Source organism: Tiliqua scincoides, chromosome 5, assembly GCF_035046505.1.
Source record: "Tiliqua scincoides isolate rTilSci1 chromosome 5, rTilSci1.hap2, whole genome shotgun sequence".
NCBI lineage: Eukaryota > Metazoa > Chordata > Lepidosauria > Squamata > Scincidae > Tiliqua > Tiliqua scincoides.
The window spans coordinates 26,180,840-26,206,468 of record NC_089825.1 but is presented as its reverse complement, the minus strand read 5'-3'; the positions used below and the strand labels follow the sequence as shown (position 1 = coordinate 26,206,468).

Genomic DNA, 25,629 nt, shown 5'->3' with positions numbered 1-25,629 from the left:
GGATCTGCTGCCGGCCCAGGGGAGGGAGGCTGCCTGGCCGGCTGGGCGGAGCGAGCCGCAGCCCCCGAGCGGCCCCGAGGACAGCCTGGCGCGGTAAGAAGCGGCGCTGGCCGCCCCCCTTCCCCGTTCGACGGGCCCCGCACGGCGGAGGTCCTGCGCTCTGCCCGGCTCTGGGAGGGCCGCTGACAGACTCAGCTGCTGGGGGGACTGTACCACTTCAGGCCGCCCACCCGGTCCTGAAGGGTCTGTTTGAACGGAGCCCCGGGGCGGGGGAGTGTTCACAGGGGCAGAGGACTGTGCCTGTTGGAATGCAGCCCTCCACAGGATGGGGGGAAACATGTTCGTAGTGGTCTAGGGCTGTACCACTTCAGGCTATTGCCTGTAGAGTAGAGCCCCCACCATAGCAGTGGGGAGAAATGTTCATAGTGGTGTAGGACTCTACCATTCAGGATACCAATCTGGCCCTGCTTGTTTGAATACAGTCCCTCCAGCGGTGGGGGGGGGGGGAACATGTTCATAGTGGTAAAAGACTGTACCACTTCAGGCTACCAGTCCAGTCCTGCCTCTTTGAATTCAGCCCTTGCCACGGGGGCGACACACATGTTCATAGTGGTATAGGACTGTATCACTTCACCACAGCGGTGGGTGGAAACATGTTCATAGTGGTATAGCAGCCTGTCCACACTTTCCGGGGAGTAAGCCTCATTGACTCTAATGGGACTTCTGAATAGTCCTGAATACTTCTGAATAGATACGCATAGGATTGGGCTGTCAGACTGTACCATTTCACCTACCAATCTGATTCTGCCTGTTTGAATACAGCCCCCACCACAGCAATGGGTAAAAACATGATCTTAGTGATATAGGACTGTACCACTTCAGACTATTGATCCAGTCCTGCCTGTTTGAATACAGTCCCCACAGCAGTGAGGGGGAAACCACACACACACACACATGTTCATATGCACACAATAAAATAGCACGTCTAGGAGAAGGCTAGGCTTGAATCTTGCACCATGGCATACTGACTTTGTATCTCCAGGGAGCCTTGTTAAGAAAACCTTCAAGGATGGTATCCCCGCACTTGCAGCCTGAAGTGGAAAGTCTTTATGGTGAATGAATGTGGAAACTGGCTCTCACTTCCGAGTAAACATGCATGAGAAGGTTGCACTGAAGCGTCACCAGGCTGTTCAACCCACCATGAAAGGAAGTTAAGAGTTATTTTTGTCTCACCTTCCATTGCATGGTTTGTTTATTTATTATTTATTTATTTTACACATTTTTATACCACCTATCCTCTAGAGCAGTGGTTCTCACCTTTTTTAGCCCGGGACCCACTTCTGAGAATGACAATTTGTCTGAGACCCCCGGAAGTGATGTAATCAACCTGGAAGTTACGTCATAGCCAGAAATGAAATCATCAAACAGGAAGTGACATCACTATGATGTCAGAGCTGGAAGTGATGACATGAGGCAGGAAGTTCTTGCCTAGGAACTCAAACTGTGAATGACAAGTGAAAGTATTCCAGCTCAGAAGCTTCTTCCAATTCTCCCTGCCCTCACTACTATTGCTATCAAGCAAAAAGAATAAAAATAAAACAACATCTGGAACAAAATATTTGTGTATTTATGACTGTTTTTATTTCTGTCTTTATTTACAAAATCTTTAGCTACTTAAACCGCTTTGTGAACTTTTTGTTGAAAAGCAGTATATAAATACTGTTAATAATGTTAATAATAATAATACTTCTTTTATTACACTTGAAACTAACACTGATATTGATGTTGATACTGTGCTCAGTACTGGTCAGAAGCAAGGGCACCCTATTCATGCACCTCAATACAAGAAGTAGCTTGAGCTTTTGTAAATAAAGGAAATAAGAACAGTAGTATCCCCCTCAAGGCAGGCTCACAAGAGGGGAGATTGTGCGGGTCTGCCCCAGTCCAGCTGGGGCGGGGGGAAAGCTGCTCTATCTTGCAACCCATCCCGTCCAGGCAGCTGAGCTGACAGAGGTTGGTGGGGAGAAGCCTGGCTGGCTCTTCCAAGTCTCTCCCTGTCCTTCTTTGCCCACACTCCACAATTTGCCCCCCCCCCCGGAAGCCTCCGAGTGCAGAGGAAGGTCCAGCTGGAAGGCAGCAGCACGCTGCTTTCTTTGCGCATGTGCAAGCCACTCTTAGTTACTTCGCAATGCCAAGAAGTTTAAAATGGTGACGCCCAGGCTTTGCCTATTTCCAAAATGGCGCCACCCAGGGCTTTTGCCATCTTCCAAGATGGCGACCACCAGCTTTTCGCGACCCACCAGAAATTGCATTGTGACCCACGAAGTGAGAACCACTGCTCTAGAGAGCTCAAGGTGTGGGGAACCTGGTTTCGCCCCTCCTCTTGTCCTCACAACAACCCTGTGAGGTAGGTGCAGCCAAGAAAGAATGACTGTCCCAAGGTCACCCAGGACGTTTCATGGCTGAGCCGGGATTTAAACCTGGGTCTTCCAGGTTCATAAATGACTGGGAGTAGGGGATCAGCAGTAGGGTGGCCAAGTTTGCAGATGACACTCAACATTTCTGGGTGGTAAAGTCCAGGGTGAATTGTGAAGAGCTTATGGATGATCTCTCTAAACTGGGGGAATGGGCAATAAAATGGCAGGTGTGCTTCAGTGTATGTGTAAAATAATACATGTTGGGACATCACTTTGAGACATCAATAATTGTGTGATTTTAGGTTATTTCTTGTCCAGTTTGTTTATTTTTATCTTTTGTAAGTCAGTGTTTTCAAGAAAAAAATCAACAACAAAAAATAATAATAACCCATGGGCTCTGGGCAGCTGCCTGATGTTGCTGCATTTTTGTGCTAATCAAGTCTACAGTTTCCCCCTGCTATTGGAGGCTTAGAGGCTCCCATGTTAAATGTTGAAAGGTTGCTATGCTTGAAATTTTAATACATGAAGCTGCCTTACAGTGCAAGCCTATGCATGTCTATTCAGAAGACCTATTGTGTTCAATGGACACAGGACAGTCTATATATAGAATTGTATGGAAACACCTGGTGAACTGAGGATTTTGTGTCTCTCAGAACAATACTTGTAAAAATGCCATTTGAAAAAGTGGTGGTTTATGACCAGCCTGGGTATGTAAACCGCCTTGAGCATGTGTAAAAACTGAGAAGTGGTATATTTTATTGTTATTGTTTTATATATTGGTTTTTGTTTGTTTTTCAAAAATCTGAAATTGTAAGCCTCCTTGGGCATTTGCTCTGACAGAAGGAAGATAGAGTTGAAATCTTTTAAATAATAATATAAAATAAATAAAAGTATTGGGTACTCTTATATTTAGCAGGGGAGAATAACTTTCTCTTTTCACTCCAGTGTAGCATCTTTTCCAGTGGCTCCTTGCTGGTGTTCCATATTTTGTGAGCCCTTTAAGGACCAAGAACTGATTGTGAACTTTTTTGTTGAAAAGTGGTACTGCATATAAATGTACTGAATATAATATAGCAAATCACACCATAGGTTCATTTAGCTCACTATTATCCACAGCAGCCATTTTCAACCACTGTGCCGTGGCACACTGGTGTGCCGCGAATTGTCTGCAGGTGTGCCACAAGAGTTTTGGGGAGGGTCATTTGTTAATGTGGCCAATGGGGATGTGAGCTCCCCACCAACAGCATGGTGTGCCTTGTCAATTGTCAAAAAACTGATGGTGTGCCTTGATAATTTTTGTACTTTGTCAGTGTGCCATGAGACGAAAAGGTTGAAAATCACTGATCTACCATGACCAACGCTGGCTCAGAAAGGAGTTTAACAGTTTAAATTAGGGACATGCCTTTGGTCTCTTTTAGAGAATTAAACCACAGCTAGTTTTTTTCAACTTTTCTTCTTAATTTAATCTTTGTTTTCTATTTATCTTTTTTTCCAGTTACAAAGAAATACTAACGAGCCATGGGAAACCCAGAAATTATAACAGAAGTATATGTGGCTGTCATTCGTCTAAAGAATACTGCAAGCTTGAATTCTCGTGAATATCGAGCAAAATCATATGAGGTAAAACCAATTTTTTTTTTTTTTTTACAGGGGGTGGATTGAAATTGCAAAAAATTGAATCAGGTTATGTAACTGTAAGCAGTTGAGTCTTGCTGAGAATGGCATCCTATTCTACATACATTCAGGGCTCTTTAAAGTGCATATAAACACGATATTAGTACTAAAGGATTATCACAAAACATACTGGAAGAATGTGGCATTGACACAGCATTACTGCCTTTTTTTCTCTATCACAGTATGGCTAATCCAAATCCTCTTCCCAGGTTCAGTCCACCTTCACAGGTCCATGTGGACTTGTGTCATAAGTATTGTTGGTGCAAGTCCAAGTAGACTCACTAGGCCAGCAGGAGTTACCCTCGGGCAAGTGACCAAATGTTTCTGTACCCTGAGCAGGTCTCAGGAGGCCAACCCCCCCCCCCCCCCCGCCGGATGCACAGGGCCCCACATTGGCATCGATGCATGGGGAGTTATAGTGGATTGGGCTGTAAGGCTGCAATCCTAAAAGCATTTATCTGAGAGTAAACAAACAGTGCGACTTATTTCTATGTAAACATGCACAGGGCTATGCTGTAATGGTATCCTATAACATGAGAAGGATTTTTAGGTATGGATCATGTGAGCATAAAGGAATATGGGTTTAAAATTTCTTAGCTTTTCATAGGTAAACTTTTGTACCCACCGATTATATAGTCATTTTAGAAGTAGAAGCCCATGAGAAATATGATTGCACATATTCTAGTTTTATACCAACAAAAATTAAGAATTAAACTTGCAAAAATTAAACGCAAACACATACAATTGTGTCAGAATACATGTTGATTCAAATTATTATTATTTATTAATATTATTAACAGTATTTATATACTGTTTTTCAAATTATGCCTTGATAATGTGCGTGCACTCTCTTGCAGGTGCAGTGCACACACAGATCCCCTTCTTGAACTGTACAGAGTCAAAGAATAATGAATTTGTGGCATATTTCTGGAAAGGCCCATAGCAAACAGGCAATTCAGTGATGTATCCCAAAAAAGATCTTTCATGTACACACATTTTAATTACCATATTGTGTTCTTTGAATGCTTCTAGATACTCTTTGTTATAAAAGGGTATTTTATGCAGAAATGCACAGCTTCAGCATCATGTGCCTAAACATTTGGCCTGGCACTATCTGCCTCTGACACCAGCACAATGTTGCTTGTGATGGAAAGTTATGTGTTGTAGCATTGGCATGCTTTCTCCTAAGTACTTCTGTGGAGGTGCAGAAAGTGCTCAGATTGTAATATTCTTCATTAATAGTATATGTAGTTCTTTGTCTTTAACATTTAATTTGGTTGTTGCAAGATTTTGTTGCTTGAAGTTCCCATTGAAGGACATAAGAAAAAGAGACGGAAAATGTTGTTAGAAACTAAACTTCAAGGAGGCAGTGATGTCACACAAAGCATCTTGGATTATATACTAGAAACCACCAAACCAATTTCACCAGGAAATCAGGGTATTAAAGGTAAAAATGGCTTTCTCTGGTTTGCTCTGATATTATTCTTGTAAACATTAATAAAGTACAAAAGTTTTTCTGTAATAGTTTTCCCTCTCATATTTGTTATTGTTATTATTATGCAAAAGAAACACCAATAAATAGCCACTATAAGATGTTCAGGGGTGCTCCTGTTTCACAGCCAGTGGTAGTGAAGGCAGCTAAAATAACAATACTTATTTTTCAAATACTTCCTGGAACAGAAACATGTTCATTTTTCCAAAAGGTGAAGTGGGTCTTACAGCCCAATCCTATCCTCAGCCGGCTTGCAGGATAGCAGTCTCTGCTGCATGAGCAAGCTGGTGTCCGGCCTCCTTGTTGTTGGACATTTTCAGGAAAGAATCTGCTCCATGTTTTTCAGTTTTCTGACATTAAGATTGGCAGGGGCAAGTGGCAGGGTTTTTCTCTGCAGTAGCACCTTTCCTATGAGCTCCCTCTTCAGGGAAACGCATGTTAGTGGCCATTTAGGCCTTTAAAGATTGAAATATGCAGTTTAGATTGTCAATGCAATCCTATGCATGGCTACTCTGAAGTAAGCCCCATTGAGCTCAATATGATTGACTTCCAGGTAAGTATAGGGATGCAGCCTGTGACCAGAAACAAATTTTGAGCCGGTGCAGTTATTTTTGGAGAAAATAAAGTTTAATGTTATCAGTATACTCATGACACCTCACCCAAATGTCTCTACGCCTCCACTCCCAGCAGTTTCATGTAGATGTTAAGCAATATAGCAACAAGAGGGAACTTTAGAAAGCCTCATAGGACATGTCCCATGGAGTAGTAGTCCCTAATGCCTCTTTCCAAGATAGGTAAGAGCAGAACGATTGCAATTTGATGGCTCCAACTCCCATCCTGGTCAGCAGTAGAATACCTGTCAATGATGATCAGTGTTGTTGAAAGCTGCTGAGAGGTCCAGGACAATCAGTAATCACACCCCCTCCTTGATGTCTTGCTGTAGGTCAGTGGTATTCAAACTGGGGCGTCGCGATGCCCCAGCCTGAGAGTCTTGGTCCCTTTTCCCTTAAGGGGTGGGGGCAACCAGGAGGCAGGGAGGAGGCAGCAGCACGATCCCCAGGATCGCGCCACTCAGGGGGGCTGCAGGGGCTTGGTGCACTTGCCCAAGCCCCCTGCAGCCCCCCGGGAGTGCAGGGAGCCCTGTGCAACCTTCAGCAGGGCTCCCCAGGTCAGGGAAGGTGACAGAGGAGCGATTGCGCCCCGCTCCGCTAAACCAAAAGTGGTGCACGATTGCTCCACGTTCCCTTTTGATCGGGCTGGAGGGTGCACCCGCTGCCTCCCCCCCGTCCCCGCAAAGACTTACTGTGGGATTCAAACTCCCTGCGAGTTTGAAAACCACAGCTGTAGGTGATCCAAAAAGGTTAACAAGATATTATCTCTTCCAGAACCAGACTTGAAACTAATCTAGATAATCAATTTCATCAGAAGGTTCTGGAGCTACACTGCCACCACTTACATCCTGGACCAAACTGGTCATCTTAGCTAAGTTGACCATAACCAGGTCATTGATCTCCAAGGATTTTGTCGCTTCTTTGGGTAACACCAGCTGAAACTCATCCAAACAACCATGGCTGATATTAAGTCAATAGGGCTGGACACTGAAGAGTTAGGTATGATTGGTTGTGATGCAGCTTACAGAATTGTCAAAGGAAGAATTCTAGATATTGAACAACAAGAGCTGTTTAGTGCCGCCAGAACCACATGTTCTCCACTCCATCTTCATATTCCAGTCAGTTTTGGGAAACCGGCCTCCTTCTTTTACCACCTGGTGTGCCCACAGGCCCGGAGAGCTTTCACACTGGCAAGGTGTAACGCTCTTCCATCAGCCTTGTTAACGGGCAGGTTCAGCGGTATCCCCTACTTAGAGAGGAAATGCAAGTGTGGTAGGGATTGCGTTGAGACTTTAATGCATACCTTTTTTTATTGCCCGCTACATGTTGTGTCACGCAAGAAATTTCTAGGTCCATTGTTAGCTAGGATGCAGGGCTGGGAGGATTCAACCATGCTTCAGTCTCTCCTCTCCACTCCTGATCCTGAGACTCTGGATAATGTTGCTTCCTTTTTATCTGGGGTAATAGCCAGGCAGAGCCCTGGGACTCTGGGCAGTGACTGATGTTTTTGCTTATGTTGTGTTGTCTTTGTACATTCCTGTCTTGTTCTGTTCTTTCTCTGTATTTTATGCCAATAAAGGTCTTACTGAACTGAACTGAACCATGGCTGATAGGCTATTTGCATATTGAGCATCAGTCTGCTGCACAAGATTTACCTGCAGTTTAGAATAGAAGAGCAGATTGAAGTCATTTTATTCACCTAAGCATCTGCCTAGTTTTCAGTATATTTTGTGTCAGCAAGGAAGACAGATGATAAGATAATTACTATTTAATTGTTGAGACTTTTCAAATTATTATCATTGGATCCAGGAAAACGAGTTCTGTTAATGAAGAAATTTCCCCTTGATGGAGAGAAGACAGGCAAGGAAGCATCCCTTTTTGTTGTACCAACAGTTGTCAAAGGTAACATTAAAATATAAATGTGGAAATTATCCACAATTAGAGGATTTCAATATGATTTCTCTTAAAATATGCATGAGTCCTAAATCTAATTCCACATCCATATAAACTGTTCTGAGGGCCATGTGGTTTCAGGAGTGGGCCTCTATGGCCTTTTTCAGACGAAAGAAAGAAGATATATTTATAATGCCTCTGATCCAGTGTCAAAATTCAAGCTCAAAACCTTCTTAATCTACAGTTGTTTCTTTAAAAAAAAAAAGAAAGAATTTTAAGGTGCTGCAAATGTAATCTTTCTTTATTATGGGAGAAAGAATTTGTGTGTAGACCATTGTCTTAATTCATCAGATGCTGCAGTGAAAAGAACAGCAGCAAACTTATAAAGCCAATGTGGTAAAACAAGCCTAGAATTTGACATGACAATTTAGAGAGCAATGCTATGCATGTTCACTTAAATGTCCCATTGTGTTTGGTGAGACTTACTCTCAGGAAAGTGTGCATAAGATTGCAGTATTAGACTGATATGCTGGCATCCATTTTAAGAAGTATCCAAACTCCATTTTGGAATCATATCAAGAACTCAGTTTTAATAAGGCAGTACCATTATTGGATTGGATCCAAGCCCTCTCTTGCACAGGCTTTGAAAGTTTGCAGCAACACTCTCCCCCCTCCCCCCCAATGCTTCACAGCCCTATTGGGGTCACAACCCACAGGTTGAAGAACACTGCTTTAGAGAAATTTTCTAAATTTGTTTGACTACTGCATGGGCTGTCAAGTAGCTACACTCAACATTTAAGTTCAAATTATTACATGGAGACAGGAGGCCTCTTATTACTAAACTTTCATGACTGGCTTCTTACAAGTCTTGCTCCTTGACCTCCGGAACTATCATTCATCACTAGAGGAACAGTCATCTTTCTTACCTTGATAGCTTTTCCTAATTAAAGGGCAAGGCTGAATTCAACCTTGGAATTTGCTAGAAGAGCCAAGTCTCTAATCACAACAGCACACTTCTATATTGCAGAGAGTGATATTTTTAGGTCTTAAATGGAAGTTTTAATTCTCCTTTCTTTTGTAGATAATACAAAGTATGCATACAGTCCTGGATGCCCGATTTTCTACTGCTTTCAAGACATCATGAGGGTCTGCAGTGAATCTAGCACTCACTTTGCTACGCTTACAGCTAGAATGCTAATTTACTTGGATAAGTAAGAATATTTCAGTAGAATTACTTCAATTTAAAGACAAAACCAAATCAAATATATTTTTCAGGGTTTTCAATAAAATACTGTGAGTTTTCAAGGTAGATTATAGTGTCCTTTTTAGAAACATGTGACTGACTTATGTTTTTGTTTATCATAGATTTGCTATTTTATCTTCATTTTATAAGCATCCAAAAACTTTTAGATGTACCTCTAAACCAGTGGTTCCCAAATTTTTTAGAGGCCCTAGAGTAGCCATTTTCAACCACTGTGCTGTGGCACACTAGTGTGCCACAAGTGGCCCACAGGTGTGCCATAGGAGTTTGGGTGAAGATCATTTATTAGTAGGATCAATGGGATATGAGCCCCCACTGGCAGCATGGTGTGCCTTGTCAACTGTCAAAAACCTGATGGTGTGCCTTGACAAATTTAGTGCCTTGTCAGTGTGCCACAAGATGAAAAAGGTTGAAAATCACTGCCCTAGAGGCTGCTGCCTGATTTATAAATGCCAAGCAGTGTGGCTATAATGGTGATTGGGCAGCAGCACTCCCCCCAGCAACTTGTTTAACCCTTGATGCACACAGCCTAATCTGCCCTGTCAGTTTTGTGACCCAACAAAAATTGAGTCATGACCCACTGGTGGGTCCCAGACCCACAATTTGGGAACCACTGATGTAAAGGTTATTTTTATGGAGATTTACTGTATCACAACAACTGTATTTTAATTTAACAATACACGAAAATGTTCTGGGATTAAACGCCATTTCTTATCTGCAAAGGTGGATTGTTCATTCAGCATCCACATCTACAAAGTAATATGGTCTGTGTAGAACAGTGTGTGCTATGTCCTAAAGTCACAGCACAATCCTAACGGACCTTGTGCCAGTGGTACGAGCATGTGTGGTGTCACAAACATGCCGTAAAGCACATTGTGGTAGAGTGGAAGCATGTGGCACTGGTAGAAAGACCAGCGCTACCCTGCCTGCACCCGTCAGAGAAAGTAAGGTCTCCATAAGCCAGTGGTGGGGCAGTGGAATGCAGGAATAGAGATGAGGAGAGGGTGTAACAGAGCAGATCAGACCTGGGATGGGGTGGGGACAGAAGCAGTGACTACCACCATATCCTATCGCTCTTCCTGGGCCTGATTTCCCAGCATTGGGCTGCTTGGACTTGCGCCAGCTATTTTGCTGGTGCCAGCTTGAGTAGACCCCTAGCAGCTGCTAGACTGAATGTCCCCTTCCCTTGAGACCTCCAGCAGCCTCTATTCCTGAATTGGATGCAGAGGAGGCTGCACTGCCACTGGAGTTACTCCGTTCACTCCATAGGCATTTTCCATCGTGCTCATCAATTACTTTACTGCTTAGATAAGAGAATGGAAGAATGTCAGCAGGTGATGATCCATACACACACCTCAGTTAGACTGCATGCAAAGTACTCAATTCAGCTTAAGGTTTTTAAGGATCTAAACTGTCATCTCAACGAAATGGTCTTCACGGTGGCTTAAAATGAACTACAGAAATAACAATTTTAAAATGAACAAAAGCCCACAAGCATACAAGAGCACAACTTGGAACCCCTTTCGCTAGTGGCAGTTGTCAGAGGATGCTTCCTTTTTCTTTTTTAATTCCTTAGGCAACTGCCAGAACAGAGGAAAGCAAGTTATGGCTGTCCCACTGAGAGCGGTGGGACTTAAGTTAGGCATGACTAACTTGTTTCATTGCTTCACTGGGACTTGTAGCCTAATCCTAAGAAAGTGTATTCAGAGCAAGCCTTGCTGAGTTTATTTAGGCTTACTCTCAAGTAAGTGTGCATTGGATTGCATCCTTAGCTGAATCAAGGCTAAAATGTATTACTTTCAGCCTAAGCATTTGTATTACTGTAAGATTAATTTAATATTTTATATTATGCTGTGCTAAGTAATTGCTACTCTTCAATGAAATGAAGAAAGTGAATTAATCTTGTACATTGTATTTTGCAGATGGTTAGAAGAACGGCATTTACAGCCTCATTCTATCCCAGCTTTGTTCAGACCATCTCCCCTAGAGAGGATTAAAACAAATGTCACAAATCCTGCCTATGCTGTTGAACCTGGCCAGACAGAGGGCTCCCTTCACATGGGATACACAGCATTAGAAATCAAAAGTAAAATGCTGGCACTTGAGAAAGCAGACATGTGTATCTACAACCCTTTGTTTGGGTCAGATCTTCAATATACTAATAGGGTAAGAAGGCAGAATTGGAAATTTGAGAGTATTGGTATCAGTATTAGAGGTCAGTATTCCTTAGTGTGCAGTTCAAGCCACAGTTTTAATTATATGGTTTTTCCAGGTTGACAAAGTGGTTATAAACCCATACTTTGGACTTGGCGCCCCAGACTATTCAAAAATACAGGTTCCAAAATGTGAAAAGTGGCAACGCAGCATGAGCAGCGTCATGGAAGACAAGTACTGTGATACTTTTTTGTCTGTATTTGTATTTTTTAAAAACCCATTGTTCCAGTTCTCTCAGCCCAAAACACTCTTTTGTAGCGTATGCGGGGGAAGTGGCTATCACCACAAACAAAACTGCACACAGCATCTTTAGCTTCCATCTCAGGCTGTGTTAGCTCTTAAAGTGCTAACTAAGTAGCTCTTAAAGTGCATTGATAAATATTCTTATCAATGCAATAAGTCTGTGGTGTACAATATAGGCTTACAGTGCAATCCTATGCATGCTTACACAGAACTCACTATGCTCAGTTGGGTCACTCCCCAGTATGTATAGGGATGCAATAGGAGAGTGCATCAGTAGAAAGAAAACTGGCTAATTACTGTTTTTTGCATTATAGCAACCTTTTAGCTGTATGTCAGACACAAGTTGTTTTCAGTGGCTGCAACTTGACTGAAATTATGCATCTTCTTAAATTTTCCTCCTAGGGAACATCAGTGGGTTGATGATTTCCCTCTTCATCGCAGTGCCTGTGAAGGAGATTCTGAGTTACTAAGTCAACTTCTAGATGAGAACTTTTCAGTTAACCAGCTAGACAGTGACCACTGGGCACCTATCCATTATGCATGCTGGTGAGCAGAGTGCTTTTGCAAACAGACTTTAAGAATGTGGTGTCTATACGTATTTTCATTATGTGGATAAATAAAAGCCAGTTCCCAAGCTTCTGCTATAGTCAAGAAACAGGAGTATGGCTATGCAGAATATGTATTGCTCAGTTCTCAATATCCCCATTGAATTCTTTAGGACAAAACAAACAGGCTGCAGGTTAGGACACAACTGGGAGACGCCAAAACTTGAGTCTTGCTCCAGATACTGGGATCACCCAGAACAGGTTTAGCCTGCATCCCAGTGACATGCAGCTCTTTATTTTTCCACATTAGTGTGAATAGTAGACATTCTTTGCTACATGGAAAACTAAGGAGCTGAGCATGTAGAAAAGGAGGCAGAAGTGGAGGCAGAGCCCACTCTCTGTCCCTCATAGTAGACGACCTCCTCTGATAGGGCCATGTGTGCAGTGTGGTGTATTATAACCCTGTCAAAGGGCTATACAGGTTCTCCCTTATAAGCACACCATAAGAACAGGCATTTCTGCCACTTGTTTCCTTTCAGTTGTGCAAGAGCTCTGGTGGCTCAGACTTTAGACTTTACAAATGCTATAGCAGTTGGCTACTCAGGCATAGAGGTCAGCTCTAGCGACTTGAATTGCTATTGTTAGAAAGTTTGCAGTTTTAAACTATAGATTCAAAACTGGTAATTGAAAATCTTGTGGAAGGTATTAGAAAATAATGTTCAGATATCCTTAAAATATTGAAAAAGAAATGGATTGACTTTGTTTAGAATGGTAGCTTTCCCTCTCATCTGTTCCTTCACTAAATTATAGTATTCTTTGCAGAGCATGAAGTGTTTCCAGAAAGCTGCTTAGTTTTGCATAGGCTGCATTAAAATGATCATCCAGGAAATTTCATTCCTTGCATATATTGCCCCGGGCGTACTTTACAAATTATGAAATCATACCTTGATTTTGTTTCATTATGCTTCCCATTTGCATTTGTTCTTCCTGTAGGTATGGAAAGGTTGAAGCCACTCGTATGCTGCTAGAGAAAGGCAAATGCAATCCAAACTTGCTGAATGGACAACTTAGCTCCCCACTTCATTTTGCTGCTGGAGGAGGTCATGCTGATATTGTTCAGATTCTTCTAAATCATCCAGAAATTGACCGAGTAAGATGCATTTGCAATCATGGTTTCTTACACAGTTACAGCCTGCTTTTCAGCATGGGTTATTTTTCAATTGTAAAAGATAACAACTGGGGTGCTTTAAGTTGTCATTTTGAGAAATGACAATGGGGCACAAGTAGACTTGGCCCATGTTATCCATGGGGGTTCTGTTCCTGGAACCCACTTGGATACCAAAATTTGCAGATGTTGAAATCATTTGTTAATTTTGGGGGACTTTAATCCTCCAGAGGCTTACTGAAACCCGCAGAGCTCGAGCGCATCTGCCTGCAGTTGCTGTGGGCTTCAGAATAAAGCCCACAGGCAAAAAACTGTTTTTTGGCAAAAGCCAGAAGTGCCCTTTGTTGCCTTGTGGTAGCACTGCTCCAGTTACCTTCAGGGGTTCCAGGTTGCAGAGGCTCCCACACTGCGAGTTTGAGGACCTGCAGATGAAGAAATCCGTGGGATCTGAATCAGCAGATATTGCGGACCGCCTGTACTTTAAATAAAAGTACTTTAAATAAAAAGGTACAATTGTATTAGTTCAAATTTTGACTAGCAATGATTGTCACACTGTACTTGGAACAGCACCCTGAATGTGTGAATTGTGAGTGAAGTGAAGGTCACTTACAATACCCTCTACCTGGGAGTACCCTTAACTTTAATTTCTTTGTTATGGGCATGAACTATTCCTTTTACGCTGGGACTGTAAAGTAGGGCAGAGTCATGCCTGCCCATGGGTGGCAGGTTCGTTCTAAAATGAAGAGGGAGAATGCTGTTGTTCTTACCAGGGTTCTTGTATTTGGAGCTGTAATTTTAATGACTTCCTATTTCCATTTATAGCATATTACTGATCAGCAAGGAAGAACCCCAATAAATGTCTGCGAGGAAAACAAACAAAATGAGTGGGGAAAAACAGCAAACTTGCTGAAGGAGGCCATAAATAAACCAGTATGTATTAATCTTTCAGACCCTTCATTGGTCATGTTCTTAGTTTTAGAAGATGTATTACAAAGCAAAAGGAAGCACTAATCTCATGTGCAATGACTGGAATTTAAGTGCTTGGCTCTTATAGCCACAAACCAGGGCCATATTATGTATAATGCCATCAATTTGTTATTCTGTTCCATTTCTAATCTTAAAATCTGATCACTAATGACCTACTTAAATATTCACACTTCTTAGTATCATAGTCCATTTTAATGGACATTCTAGAATAAATACGTTCTTATGCAGTAGAACAACTCTGCATGCTATTTGAGTATACAGGGTGGCCCTCGTTAGCACAGCTCCGGTCGGGTTCAGAGGGCTACAGATGGCCCACTATATGGGTTCAGAACCCACAAATATTCAAATCTGTGGGTACAAAACCTGTGGGTACTGAGGGCTGCCTGTACTCCCTCATTTTCATAAGTCCTCATCAATTGTTTAATTTTATTTATTATTCCAGTCCAAAGGGCAACTCCTGTTGCTCCCAAAGTGGACTAAAAGCCTTTGTCTGAGTAAAACAGAATGGTATCTTTATACTAGTTTATCTTCACTTGTGTTTTTGAATGCTTCTTTTCAATAAGGCCATGTGTGTTCCACAGCAAGCATTCCTCTTCCCCTAGCCCCCTTCTGCAGTTGTACCTTATAGGCAAGGGAGGTGAGGATCCCCTGCTCTGCTCCCCAAGTTATCATTTGTGCTTCAGTTCTGCTCCATCCATCTCAGAACCATAGTACAGCATAACCTGATACTGAGCTGAGGAAAAGCATGGGGAATCATCCCTGACACTGTTCGGCATTTCAGAGGTGCTCAGAGACAAGGCTGTCTCCTTTCCTCAATGAGGTGCAGCAGGGTACTGGCAAGCACAGATTCTGGTTGGCTACCAAGGCCAGACAAATTTTGTGGACCGCTGCTTTCTATATTTCCTGTAGTATGAAAAAGTGCGAATTTATCGCATGGATGGGTCATACCGCTCTGTGGAGCTGAAACATGGGAACAACACTACTGTACAACAGATAATGGAAGGAATGCGTCTTTCTCAAGAAACACAGCAGTACTTCACTATCTGGATCTGCTCTGAAAACCTTAGTAAGTAGTTTTTTAAAACCTGATGTCTCAAAAGTTGTTTTTTTTTTAGTACCATGTTTTTTTTAAAGAACATGGTAATGCTTTGCATAAGTAAAAAGGATACTGCAAAGATGGAGGCACCTAATAAATCAGCTGTCTTGTGGCCACATTTTTCACCAGTACATTGGAGAATCTTTTGTGACAGGAGACAACTGGAAAAAGCCACAAATTAGGTTTAGCTACCCCCATTTCCCCTGTAATGTGTAGTTGAAAACGTGTGATATGATGTCATAATGTTTGTATTCCTCTGTCCTCTCTCTACTTCATTGGCTGCCACTTGTAGAGTAAGTGAATCACTAATCTGATATCAAATAGTTTTTTCCCCCCAACACTTACTGAACTTAGTAGATCAGCAGGGCCCATGCATCACCCCTTGTAGTTTAGACCTTAGCCTCGACTTTAAGTCTCTCAAAGTTGAGGTTAAGGCCCAAACTACTTGGGGCGATGCATGGGCCGTGCTGATCTACTGGTTCAAATCTCTTCTCTGCTGTGGACGTACTGTGGAACTTGGGAAGAATTTATTACCTCTTCATCTCCCTATGTGTAAAATGGGAACGTTGACATCATAGGTTTGTTGCATGGGCAAAATCCAATACTGAACTGGAAATTCAAAGTGCTAAGTAAGAAGAAGCAGATGTGGGTTCAAGTCCTTAATATAAATTGGTGGTTGTCAACATTTTTCATGCCATGATTCAAATAAAGTACGAGACTGGGGACTTACCACCAATGCTGCCCTCGTCCTGGAACCCGATCCCCCCCATCCCCATCCCTGCCCCCACCTGTTCCATTTCCCTCTATCTCTTGTGTCTTCACATCAACCTTGTGAGGTAGCAGTCTGAGCAGGGCTGGCTGCAGGGCAAGAAAACAAGATCATACACAGTCATATCAAAAACTCAGTTTTGATAAGGCAGTAACATTATTGGAATTGATCCAAGTCCTCTCTTGTACAGGCTTTAAAATGACCCCCCCATATGAGGCTGTGATCGTGACCCACAGGTTGAAGAACACTGGTATAAATCATGAGCTCACAGAAAACAGAACTAGAATCAGCTCAATTAGCATGCAATGGCAAGGAGGGACAAAGTACTTAAAAAAATGATATTCAATACATTTTTCTTCCCAGCAAAGTTTTAGATTGAGGTATAAATCTGTAAATAACTGCAGACATATTCAAAATATATGCATGGATTTGCTGATTCATCGCTTTTAACTTTTAATGAATTTAGTGGAAACCTAAAAATTTGCCAGCAATCAGTGTCATGATAGTTCTGCTTCTGGGAAGTGTTATCATTTTGGTTATCTGTTTAGAATTAGGAGATACCTGGATAGAGTCTGTCCCTACCCTGTCTACCAACAAATGATCCAATCCTTTTTTAACCTGTGTGAGAGGGGGCATATAAGCAAGATATATTGCTTATATCACAGGTGCCTTTCCTTAATCTTTGAGTCAGCTGTTTCTCTAGTTCTAGTTTCTCTATAGGCCTTTTTAGTTCCTGTTCTGTGAAGACAGTACTTTCTGCAAATAAAACTGACTTTTGCACTTTTAGTTAAGCACATCTGTTCTGCTAGAGCAGGGGTGCCCAAACCCCGACCCTGGGGCCACTTGTGGCCCTCAAGGCCTCTCAATGCGGCCCTCAGGGAGCCCCCAGTCTCCAATGAGCCTCTGGCCCTCCGGAAATTTGTTGGAGCCCACACTGGCCCGACGCAACTGCTTTCAGCATGAGGGTGACTGTTTGACTTCTCGCATGAGCTGTGGGATGAGGGCTTCCATCACTGCTTGCTGTTTCATGTCTGTGATGCAGTAGCGGCAGCAAAGGAAAGACAAGCCTTGCTTTGTGCAAGGCCTTTTATAGGCCTTGAGCTATTGCAAGACCTTCATTCATTCATAAAAGTTCATCTTTAATATATTCATTTATGGAAATCTATGTAAATTTATTCAAATTTTAAATGTAAATTAATTCTTTTTTCCCTGGCCCCCAACACAGTGTCAGAGAGATGATGTGGCCCTCCTGCCAAAAACTTTGGACACCCCTGTGCTAGAGCACCAGTAAGTGTCCTAGTTACTACTGATTGGTAGTATGATGTAGAATCAATTAGTCATCACTAAATTAACATTGATGAAATTTAACAGATAAAGAAAAATTATTTTCTTTTTCTAAATTAATTGTGTGTCACAGGATTCATACATATTTGATATGCACTGTATTCTCTTATCATATTTATGTGAAATAACTAGTTTTTGTCATACAGGTCTCCAGCTAAAGCCATATCACAAACCCCTGCAGCATGTTCGTGACTGGCCTGAAATACTCACAGAATTGACAAACCTAGATCCTCAAAGGGAAACTCCACAGCTTTTCCTGAGGAGAGATGTGAGACTTCCTTTAGAGGTTGAAAAAAAGGTGAGCATGATACTTTTCTGTATCAAATACAAGGGCAAAACCAGGGCTTGTCTAATCAGAGGCCAGCATAATAACATTTGTTACAGCACAATCCTAGCCTGCACCATATTTACTTGCCTGTGCCATGGTTAGGAGGCAGATGTGGTGCCACTCAGAGTAAGTGGACATGCTCCCTTACCCCAAGTGATGCCCCGGCCACCTCTATGGGACTGTTTGGATCTGTGCCAGCTAAATCGCAGCTGGCACAGATGCAAGTAGCCCGGGGCAATGCTAGGCTGCTGGTGGGGGGGGGCCTTAGGATCTGGCCTAAGTGCTGGAGACCAGTCCCATCCCAGGCCTGGTCTGGGACGGGGGTAAGCCTCCACGCATTGCGGGAAGGGGGTCTACTTGGAACTGTGCTAGCGAAATAGTTGGCACAAGTCTGTATTGGCCTGCAGTGTGGGATCCACACAGCTTCCAAACATACCCCCTTTCCCAGACTTGATCCACCCATCCCCTGCCTCTGTTGCCACCCTGATCACCATCTCCCACCCCTTTTCACATCCTTTTGCCCCTCCACTACTCTGTTCCGCACTCCCCCACCCCTTCTTGCCTCTCCCACCACCTTACCTTTGATGGCAGGCAGCTCTGGATGCACTGGCACTGGTGGGAAGGCTCTGGTCTTCCTGCCAGCATTCTCCGTAGTGTGCTATTAAGTGTGCTATTAAGCACACTGGTAGAGCACCTTTTATAACTGCTGCTGACTGCTTTGTGGCAGCACTGAAAGAAGCACACCCACATTGCCTGGCCTGGATAGGATTGGGCTGTTAGTGATACCCAGTTTAGTTTAGTTTTTTTCTTTAAAAAAAACTATTTAAAATTATTATTAACAGTATTTATATACTGCTTTTCAACTAGATATTTTATTTATAAATATTGTTCATGTTACAGATTGAAGATCCACTGGCTATTCTCATTTTATTTGATGAGGCCAGGTACAATTTGCTGAAAGGTTTTTATACCTCACCTGATGCCAAGCTGATAACACTTGCAAGTCTGCTCCTGCAAATAGTCTATGGAAACTATGAGAGTAAAAAACACAAGCAGGGCTTCCTAAAGTGAGTGGATTTTAAGTGTAGTGTTCATTTTTTTTGCTTTCAAAATAGATGTATTCATAAAAGACAGTCTGAAAACAGAATCAGAACCTTGGGAGAAGCCATCTTGAGATAGACATCAATATAGTCATAACTGCCATAATTCATTCCTTTGAAGGTGTTCTGAGGCGCAGGGAGGTCACATGTGGTCTCCCCATGTCTCAGAACGCCTGTGGGAGGCGTCTAAGACGCACTTCCAGTTTTTTGAACTGGAAAACTTGAGTCGAATCAGCAGATGTAAATGGGCGACAAGTCTGACCTGTAGTTTGGCCCTTCATATGCAGTCTTTGTTCCACTTGCATCAAGAGGCACCAGAATTCTGTCCCAACAGAAGATTCCAGCTTATCTTTTATATACAATGCATATTGGACTATGAGGGAGCTGGTTCTTTTGGCTTTCCTCCTTCAGTAATCTGCACACTATTCTTTTTGAGAAGACTGTCTTTTATGATATGCTTTGTAGATTAGCTTTTCATCTTCAGAAAATAAAAAACTTCAGGACTAGAAATAGACTGTATTCCTTGGTATTTACTTGAATCCTTGAATCCTAAATGTATTTACTTGGATGGAAATCCCATTGATTGCCAATAATTTAGGATTGTATCTGTAATCATACCACGTTGTTTGACTGAATTCTATCAATATTGTTGAGCTTTATGATAATAATTACCTATGTCCAGCAGACTTTGTCCTTTGTGAACTGATCATTGTGTTGAATTGGGTCCTACATGCACAAGAGGGGCTGATTCTTATTGGGACATTTAGGGCATAACCCTAACTAGGTCTACTCAGAGTAAGTCCTATTTTGTTCAATGGGGCTTACTCTCAGGAAAGTGTGGTTAGGATTGCAGCCTTAGGGTCTAAAGCTATCTAAATTTCCAATGCTGATGCAGCTACAATGCAGCACCAAGGTAAAGGAACAAACATCCCCTTACTTTGGGGAGGCCTCCATGATTGCCCACCAACTGCACGATGCAATACATTCTCTGTTGACACAGCTGTATCAGCACTGGATAGGATTGGACCCAGAGTTATTTTTTTTTGGTCACATAATTAATTGCACATATTAGTTGTAATTCTTGTTGACTTTTACAATTGATTTTTTTTAGGGTCTTGATTTGTCTTACAATAGGTGGGGTATTCGTATTAACATACTTATGAAGTAAGGATGATGTGTGTTGGGAATAAATCCAAACCTGAGATGCATGTTATCAGATAGGTGTTCGGAGCTGTTGGCTGATTTTGGACAACTTCTCTGCATTGCCAACTGAGCATCGTTCAGTTACTTAACTGATTGATTGATAACACAGGCCTACAAAATTGAGTGTCAGAAAAGTTTTTCCCTAACTTTATGGTGGTTTGAAATGAATTTGGGATGCCGATTCCAAAAATGGCATCCATTTTGCCCTATCACGTCTAGTTCTGGAGATATAGTATAGCCTCATTAGTGAATGGTTCAAGCAGCTTCCTCATGAAGCTATACTATATCTCCAAACTAGATGTGATAGGGCAAAACGGATGCCATTTTTGGAATCGGCACCCCAAATATACTCAGGAATTGGTGTAACATTTAAGGAAGCAAAATGTGCGTTGGCCTGTGTAATCATATGCAGTAGTTTGCCCATCAATGCACACAAGGCTCAGTTGTTCCTGTTTTGTTATATACATGCTAAGTATATAACACTTATACATATACATATACATGCTAAGTGTTGTAAAAATAATGTTTATGGTTTTATTTCCAGTGAAGAAAACTTAAAATCTATAGTCCCAATCACCAAACTAAAAAGTAAGGCACCACACTGGACAAACCGAATACTTCATGAATACAAGGTGAGAACGGTTAACAGCAACATAATTTCAGGAAACCTCATCCTTAAAAATGTTATTTATTCTCAGGAAATGTTGGTATGTGAAAAATATTAAAAAATAGCACTAAATGCTAATTGGGAGCCATTGATAACGAGGGAGTATATTTTATTTTTAAATACATGAGGTAGAAAATTGATTTTGCCTTGTAACAGTATATCTGTGGCAGTAATGCCAAACATAAACTATGTTTAAATAAAGTTGGTTGCTCCAACAGTTCAGTCCTTTGCATGTCTATGGAGAAGTAATTTGCAGTGTTCAATGAGTCTTACCTTTAAGTATCAGCCCAGTCCTATCTGCCCGATACATTTTCAGATTTCATAGTTTGCTATCGTATTGTGTAGGCCATTGCTGCAGCCACTCCAACAGTTTGTGGCCCACTGCTGACAGTGTGGCAGGCAATAAGCCCCCTTGTTGGCAGTGGTAGGCCACAGACAGGCTATAGACCAGAACGGGCAGGGTGATGGTGAAACGGATCGGGGTAGGGCACATCTTGGCAGCAACAGTATCTATGTAATCCAGAGCTCCTGGGCCTGACATGTTCATAGTGGCAGTTCAGATCTACACCATCAAAAGAACTGGCAAAGATCTGAGTAGGTCCTTGGGGGAGCATGAAGCAGCAGAGGAGGTAAGTAAACGTTTTCATTACTTACTTCTCCCTGCTGCCTGGTCCCTAGCTGGCCCTTGGGATGCAGCTGAGGTTACAGCAGCGCTGCACCCCACCAGCCAGGCAAGGATCGGATGAGACCATACAGTGTGCCTAGGATTGCAGCCCCAGTGTAGTAAGAGGTCAAAATCTTTTGTGTTTAGACCCATCCCACGAGTTACACTTCCCAAATTTAACTTCATTTACTCCAGCACAATCCTGTTAAAGTCAACAGCACAGCTCATAAATTCTGAATTGTTAATAGTTTTCTATGTATTCCTACTGAATATCTAGCATTACAGTGTCATTAAAGTACCTATGTCTCTGATTTTATCTTACCTAACGAAACTGAACATTCAAACTGTATCTTTTGTGGGTATGTCAATTTGTATTTCCAGAGTCTCAGTACTAGTGAGGGTGTGAGTAAGGAGATGCACCACCTGCAGCGCATGTTTTTGCAGAACTGCTGGGAGATTCCTACCTATGGAGCTGCTTTTTTCACAGGACAAGTGTTCACAAAGGCAAGCTCAAGTAATCATAAAGTCATCAGAGTGTATGTAGGTGTAAATGTCAAAGGATTGCATCTTCTCAATATGGAAACCAAGGTATGTTAACTGGCCTTATTGCTAAATAGCAAAAACTACCTGTAAACACAGGGTATAAAATATAGGTGCATGCATTCAGCACATCACAATTATTTTCAGTTGCTCCTCCCAGAGCACCTGAAATTATGTAAGGCAATACGAAGTTTCAAGTTGTTCTGAAAGGTTCAAAAGGCCCAATCCTATCCAACTTTACAGCCACAATGCAGCCCTGAGGTAAAGGAACAAATGTTCCCTTACCTTGAGGTTGCCTCAGTGACCCGACCCCCCCCCCCACTGCAGGATACAATACACAGTACACAATACAATTGGCATGACTGCAACAGTGCTTGAATGTTGGATAGGATTGGCCCCAAACTCACCAGTTTCTCATAGTGAGGAATTTATTTATATATGTCCGAGAGCAGTACTTTTGTTACATAAAGCTTCCTTTTCCACGAGTTACACTTCCCAAATTTAACTTCATTTACTCCAGCACAATCCTGTTAAAGTCAACAGCACAGCTCATAAGTCACAGCACAGCACAGCACAGCCTCCTTGGGGCAGGAGGTCTGGTCTAGAGGGTAGAGCCTCTGTTTACCTGAAGATAACATCCGCAGGTCGCCAGTTCGAGGCCACCTGCACCGTGTGACCTTGACGCAGCTGACAAGCTGAGCCGAGTTATTCCATCTGCTCTGAGCATGGGAGGATGGAGGCCAGAATATTAAACCAGATCAGAAAGAAACATCTGAAATGTTGTGGTTCTTGAAAGATAGAACCTTCTTTCAATTGTAAAAATCCCTACAGGGATTTAAATAGCCTGCCTATGTAAACCGCCTTGAATAAAGTCTGAGGAGAAATGGACAACCAAGAAAGGAGGTATATAAATACCTATATTAGTATTATTAGTATTATTTTCTTTGTGATTCAGTTCAAGGACAGAAATGTATGTCAGATTTCCATTTTAGAGAAACTGGATTGGGGGATAACTTATTGACAAAATCATCTTTGCACGGTGACAATTTATAGATTATTTTAGTATTTCTACTTGTTTCTATTACAGACTTTGCTCATAAGCTTAAAATACGGTTGCTTTATGTGGCAGTTGGGAGATGCAGATACTTGTTTTCAGATACATAGTCTGGAAAACAAAATGAGTTTTATAGTCCATACTAAGCAGGTAAGTATGCTATTGAGTTGTTATTGTTCAAACTAAAATTATAACTGATGCTATAGATGCACAATCATTTTAAGATAGAGCAGTTACTGGGTAAGTCTTTGAAAATAAAAGAAGTTCAGTACAAGTAGTGCCTTTGTGTGGACTTGCATTAATGTAAGGTCATGTATGAGTTCCAAACAACTTGGAACATTGCCTATTATAACTAAATTAACAAGTTTGAGGAATGGGAGACAGAATACTCATAAATTTATTCAAAAATAGTCTATTTCACTCTGAAATAACAAAATACCATTTTGTCATACTAATAAGGCAAACATATGTCTCATTAGAGACAATTTAAGTATATGATCCTAGTACTTATACATAGGCTAAAGCATAGGTTCTCAAACTGATAGGTTGCAATCCACCAGCCTGGAACACCATGTCTCTGGTCCCTTAAGGGGCGGGCCGAAGGCATCCACAGAACTGCTTCACTGCCAAGGACAAAGAGGGGTTACACTTATCTGCAGCCATCACCAGCCTCCAGGGGGATGCAGTGAGTCCGCGGAACCCTCTATAGGGCTCCCCAAGCCTCCGCAAAACTAAAAATAACAAACGGAACCCACTTCCACTTTTCGATTGCTGTTTTTGCCCCTTTACTTTGGTTCTCAAACTCCCTGACAGTTTGAGAACCATTGGGCTAAAGGACAAAGAAGTGTTTGTGCATTATAATTTTTGAATCACAAGAATCTCATCCTAACATAATTCATAGCTCTGAACTTGATTTTCAGCATTGTAGCCTTAAATGCATGCCGTTAAGGAAGAAGTTCATGTGTTTATCTTATGTTTTATAGCTAGAAGTAATTGTTGTAAGCAATTATTAACAACAAGAATAGCAACTTAATTTGTTTTTCTATTTGTAGGCAGGTCTTGTCGTAAAACTGCTGATGAAATTAAGCAGCCAGCTGATGCCTAGTGAAAGAAGCAACTGAAGTAAATGGAGAACAGTTATGCAATAAATTGTGTTACACAAAACTCCAAAGTATTATAGATGCAACTTTGCATGTATATGAGTTGTACAGAAGTTGTGTTGTTTACTTGTAAAACTTCTAATATAGCTATTATTTTGATATAACCTTTTTGATGTTTTTTATGAAAATAAAATTATATTTTGTGTAGAAAACTTGTATATATGTTCAGTTGGAGCAGTATTAAGCAAACAAAGCGAACAGAGAACTACAGTGGCATAGTTATGCTGAGAAAGCGATGCATAGTTTAAACATTGTGTCACCAGTGGAGATGCGTGGACTTAGTGGCACTGCTGGAGGCATATCTGAAGATGCGCTAGCAGAAAGGGCTTCTGCCAAGTCGTATCTCACTCAGACTAGCATAGTTGGACCATTGGATTGCATCCCAAATCTATTCTTATTCCATGTACTGTACAGGTATACCTTGCACGTTCATCTGGGTAGGGACCAGACCACTGATGAAAAAACATGGATGAATGTCAGCAACCTTTTAATCTAAAGGAGTTGGATCTTTAATGTTGCCATGCACCCTGAAGTGACCTGTGTAGAGCTTGACTTGAAAGGTGAAACCTCCTGCCCAGTTTGCTGCTCTCCAGAAAGGGAATGGTGGAGCCACCCTCCCAGGCTTTGGAGACCCTGTGCCACTTAAGGGAGACTTGTCCTCCCAAGCCGAGCTCCATGTGGGCCACTTCCAGGTGCTCAGCAATATTAAACAATGTCCAGTCCCTTTAAACAATGGCTGTTTCAAGAATGAAAGAAGAAAGCGATGATACTTGAGATAAAACTCAAGATATTATTGTAGATCAGGGAGGCCAGCCTGCAGCATGCATGCCACCAGTGGCATGCGGACACTTTCTAAGTGGCACGTGCAAAGTGTCCATGTGTTTTTGAAAAACATTTAAATAATAAAGCACTGCAGCAGTTTACAGTTACCTGATTTCTTAGCTGCTCCGTACACAGAATACCCACAAGCTTCTAATGCTACAGTGGGCACACTCAGGGTGGCCAAAACTACTCTGCTTGATTTGCAATGGTTGGAAAAAGGGAAAAGAGGCAAGAAATGGACAGGAGAGAAAACCAATAGGGTGGATGCTTCACGTTGGCAACCTTCAGTCTCGAAAGACTGGTATCGCGCTCTGAAAGGTGGTTCTGGAACAGCGTCTAGTGTGGCTGAAAAGGCCAATTCGGGAGTGACAGTCCCTTCC

General features: G+C 42.0%; 1 protein-coding gene across 4 annotated transcripts; it reads left to right on the top strand.

Annotated features, from left to right (window-relative positions):
- Positions 1-18: 18 nt before the first annotated feature.
- On the top strand, positions 19-24,531 carry KRIT1 (KRIT1 ankyrin repeat containing). Of its 4 annotated transcripts, none has more exons than XM_066627530.1 (18): positions 19-93; positions 3,913-4,037; positions 5,379-5,538; positions 8,004-8,096; positions 9,169-9,298; positions 11,271-11,514; positions 11,621-11,736; positions 12,208-12,351; positions 13,344-13,500; positions 14,338-14,445; positions 15,412-15,568; positions 17,858-18,009; positions 18,940-19,106; positions 20,887-20,974; positions 22,055-22,261; positions 23,301-23,417; positions 23,813-23,952; positions 24,320-24,531. In XM_066627530.1, exons 2-18 carry the CDS (start codon positions 3,936-3,938, stop codon positions 24,333-24,335), a joined length of 2,298 nt encoding a protein of 765 aa, XP_066483627.1. In that variant the 5' UTR covers positions 19-93; positions 3,913-3,935; the 3' UTR covers positions 24,336-24,531. The 4 variants fall into 4 exon arrangements, with proteins under 4 accessions (XP_066483627.1, XP_066483629.1, XP_066483628.1 ...); XM_066627531.1 differs by lacking the exon at positions 19-93 and adding an exon at positions 1,183-1,246; XM_066627532.1 differs by lacking the exon at positions 23,813-23,952.
- Positions 24,532-25,629: the final 1,098 nt, after the last annotated feature.